Source organism: Danio rerio, chromosome 16, assembly GCF_049306965.1.
Source record: "Danio rerio strain Tuebingen ecotype United States chromosome 16, GRCz12tu, whole genome shotgun sequence".
Classification (NCBI taxonomy): domain Eukaryota; kingdom Metazoa; phylum Chordata; class Actinopteri; order Cypriniformes; family Danionidae; genus Danio; species Danio rerio.
The window spans coordinates 45,563,586-45,567,254 of NC_133191.1; the positions used below are offsets into that span (position 1 = coordinate 45,563,586).

The following is a 3,669-nucleotide window of genomic DNA, read 5'->3' on the forward strand; positions in this document are numbered from 1 at the left end:
TAAGAAAAGCATTTTTTGCAGTGCATAAAACTTTTGTTGTCAATGTTTAGTTTGTGTTCAGTCCAGTAATCTCTCTGTTTGATTGTGGAGTGTTTTAAATTCTATTTCTGACAGATTTAAAAGTCTTCATGTCCAGGTCAAAAAAATAAATAAAAGCACAAAAACTGGAGACTCTGTGAATTTGACTGTTCACTGGACTGTCCTGATAATTTATCAGAGGTTCAGTGGTTTAAGAACGGTGAACTGATGAAACAGACAAACCCAATCCTCCTCTTCAACAATGTCACAGCTAAAGACTCTGGAAAATACTCTTGTTCTTTGAGGAAATTTACAAAACTGTTATCTGAACAAATTAGCATGTATATCAAAGGTTGGTAGAACTAATAAACAAATGAACCTTTCTATATCTACATCAAATTCATATTTGCTAAATGGCAGCTACTGTATATTACATGCACATACTTTTGTTGTCTTTAACAGATGATTCAGATTTTTTGGAGTCCACAACTCTTCCAATTATTGTAGGGTCTTGAGTCTCACTTGTTTTCATCATTGCAAAAAAAAAAAAAAAAAAAGGGTTTCTTATATTTCATATTTAGAATAGGTTTACATTTGTAGATGGAAAATACAAGGTTTATTTTTTACATTTAGAATTTTCATAAATTAATTTCTCACTAGTCTTTTTTTATCTTAATAGTGCAGATAAAAAATATATCATAAATGAACATAAATGAACAGCACGTGTTAGTGCTTAAAAAAGAAAATTGATGGTATAAATAAAATTTAAAAAATATTTAAAATGAATGAATGAATTAGCAACAACATCATAGTAGAACTAGTTTTACTTCCCCACATATTTGTTCAGCGAACATTTTTTAAAAGATCTTTTTTTTTTTTTTTTTAAAACATTTTAAAAATCAAATGAAAATTAAACTTTTTCAGAAGTATGAATATGCTGTGAAACGTAGATTCTGAAATGGAGAAGGAGAAATGTTCGCGTTTGTCTCTTAGCCACTTCTTCTTTTACTGCTTTTCTCTTTTTCCCTTTTGTCCAAGACTCTGCAGTGACATAAAAACATCTTCTGTGAGTTAAATAACTAAACCATTGGATCAAAATGCTACAGTTTCTTCTTTTCCTCCTGCCTGGTAAGAAATATTTCTCTAAAGCAGTATTTATCTGTTGCTTATTCCCCATTTAATGAACTAATTTACTGTTTTGAACTAACATAATCTTTTAAAACCACTTATTTATCAATTATTTAATGTGACATATTTAAAAAATCCACAATCACTCATTAAGCAATAGAAGAAATAATGGTAAATTGTTCCAATAATGCTCCATTATTAATGTTAGCTCATGTATTTGCTAACATGAACTATGAATGATCAACACTTGTTCTGCATTTATTAATCTTAGTTCAACATTTTCTAATACATTAATAAAATCCAAAATTTAGCTTGTTAGCAGTTTGTGGCGCTAAGTTCTCAAGAACTAACAACGAAAGGCTGTAATTTCCTTTACTAATATTTACAAAGATGAATAAATATTGTAGTATATGTATTGTACAATGTTTGGTCTTAGTAAATGTGCTATTAGTAAATTAATTTACATTTCACAAATCAAATAAGGATATTGAATTTTTTACTAGGTATCAGTAAACATCTAATCCAGAAGTCCCATAAAATATTCATCTTGCGATATTTTAACTTTAACTTCTTTGAATATATATATAGTAACACACACTATTATTATTAATTAAATCATTATTGAAATAAAGTTGCAGGTGCTGCAGATGTTCGTGACTGGCATGTGAATTATCCTCCTCCGATCTGTGCTGCAAGAGGATCCAATGTCACTGTTGCCTGTAATTTTACATTTCCACAATCAAATATCCATGCAAAGCAAGTGCTGTGGTGTTCAATGAACTCAAACTTTAACAAGTGTGAGTCTGGGCCATATGTCTATGACAGTGAAGCCAAGAATAATTCAAATTTTCAATACATTGGAGATAAAACTTCAGATTGTTCTCTTTTGATTAATGACATTAAACTCACAGATTCTGGAGAATATAAGTTCAGATTTATTACTAATTCTTCAAGCGGCAAGTGGACAGGTGATCCTGGAGTGAACATTACAGTACATGGTAAATATTCCAAAAATAAATATTCATAAAACTTTTGTTGTAAATGTTTTGTTTGTTTTTAGTCCAGTAATCTCTCTGTTTCATCATGGGTTGTTTTTAATTCCTTTATGACAGATTTAAAAGTCTCCAAGTCCAGCTCTATAATAAATGGCACAATGACTGGAGACTCTGTGAATTTGACTTGTTCACTGGACTGTCCTGGTGGTTTATCAGAGGTTCAGTGGTTTAAGAATGGTGAACTGATGAAACAGACAAACCCAATCCTCATCTTAAACAACATCACTGCTGAAGACTCTGAAAATTACTCTTGTTCTTTGAAGAAATTTACAAACACTTTATCTGGAGAAAGTATGTAGAACTTATAATATATTAACCTTTTTATATATCTGATTCATATTTGCTAAATGGCAGCTAAAATACATGCACATATTTTTTGTTGTCTTCAACAGATGTTTCTGAGTCCTCAACTCTTCTGATTATTGTAGTGTCTTCAGTCTCGCTTTTGTTCATCATCATTGCAGCTGTGATTCTTATAAGAAGGTAGAAAGAGTTTTTGCTTCCTGCACACAAATGTATCTTAACTCTCTCAATCAACAATTTAGAGTGTGCATATTAGCTCTGGAGATTAATACTACAGATGAAGACTCTCTCTTAAAAATGAGTTTTGAAAGTTCATGGGTCAATTTACCATCAGAAGAACATTGTAATTTTGAAAATAAGTGGATGTGAAACTAAATTGTATCTACTTTTTATAATGTTTTTCTCAGAATGGAGTCCCTTTCCTTGTCATCATATATTTGTGATGTTTTGTCTGAATTCTGCTATTTAATGTTCATGTGTGTTTTTTAATTCTAGAAGGAAAGCAGCAAAAGAAAGAGAAGAACCCATGGATTCTCATTATGCCTCTTTACAAATAACTGTAAATATACATTTAAAACCTATGTAGAAATAACTAATAATAATTTTTTACCTGAAATGTACAAAACAAAAGTATAAGCTTTACTGGTCAATGAGCTTCTTCAGTAAAAAAGCATGCTGGTTAGTGCTAATAATCTAGTCTTATCAGCAGTGTAAATACGGCAGTAAAATTCAATAGTATCTGGATGCAGCCTTTATGATGCAAGCTGAGATTGCATCACTCAGCAATGCAACGCCAGACACAATGTACTCAATGAATTGATTGACGTCACTGTGACGGGTAGGGTTAAGTGTGGGGTTAGATGAGCCTATTAAAAAGCATTGAATGCAGCTCAGATTGCACTGCACCAGGTCTGCATCCAGACCCAAAATCAGATGTTTTTATAGCAAATTCAGTAATGTTTACTGGTCTTCTCTGTGTTCTGTTTGCTCTCAGGCTGAAACTCAAGCATCACCAGTTTACTCAAGCCTACAGGATACACTGAAGGAGTGAAAAAGGATGACATATAAAGATACAGATGTCAACATTAAACCCAATATATGAGCCAATATTATACCAGCAGTAACTGTAATTGTTTATTCAGACAATAAATCTATTGATGCAGAA

The 3,669-nt window shown here is 31.5% G+C and overlaps 1 protein-coding gene across 2 annotated transcripts; it reads left to right on the forward strand.

Annotated features, from left to right (window-relative positions):
• Positions 1-853: 853 nt before the first annotated feature.
• Positions 854-3,669, forward strand: LOC100535079 (B-cell receptor CD22-like). 2 transcript variants are annotated; one of them, XM_073925673.1, is made up of 7 exons: positions 936-1,146; positions 1,779-1,943; positions 2,058-2,144; positions 2,259-2,492; positions 2,594-2,684; positions 3,000-3,063; positions 3,499-3,669. In XM_073925673.1, the coding sequence occupies exons 1-7, from the start codon at positions 1,116-1,118 to the stop codon at positions 3,553-3,555; spliced, it is 729 nt and encodes a 242-aa protein (XP_073781774.1). In that variant the 5' UTR covers positions 936-1,115; the 3' UTR covers positions 3,556-3,669. The 2 variants fall into 2 exon arrangements, with proteins under 2 accessions (XP_021322455.2, XP_073781774.1); XM_021466780.3 differs by having other exon boundaries at positions 854-1,146; positions 1,779-2,144.

What these genes read in the sequence shown, in the direction of transcription:
- LOC100535079 (XM_021466780.3), top strand. Translation starts at nt 1,116, where the DNA reads ATGCTACAGTTTCTTCTTTTCCTCCTGCCTG. An exon ending in AGTGAACATTACAGTACATG is followed by an intron (nt 2,145 to 2,258) that starts GTAAATATTCCA and finishes CCTTTATGACAG; the next exon opens with ATTTAAAAGTCTCCAAGTCC. An exon ending in AAACACTTTATCTGGAGAAA is followed by an intron (nt 2,493 to 2,593) that starts GTATGTAGAACT and finishes TGTCTTCAACAG; the next exon opens with ATGTTTCTGAGTCCTCAACT.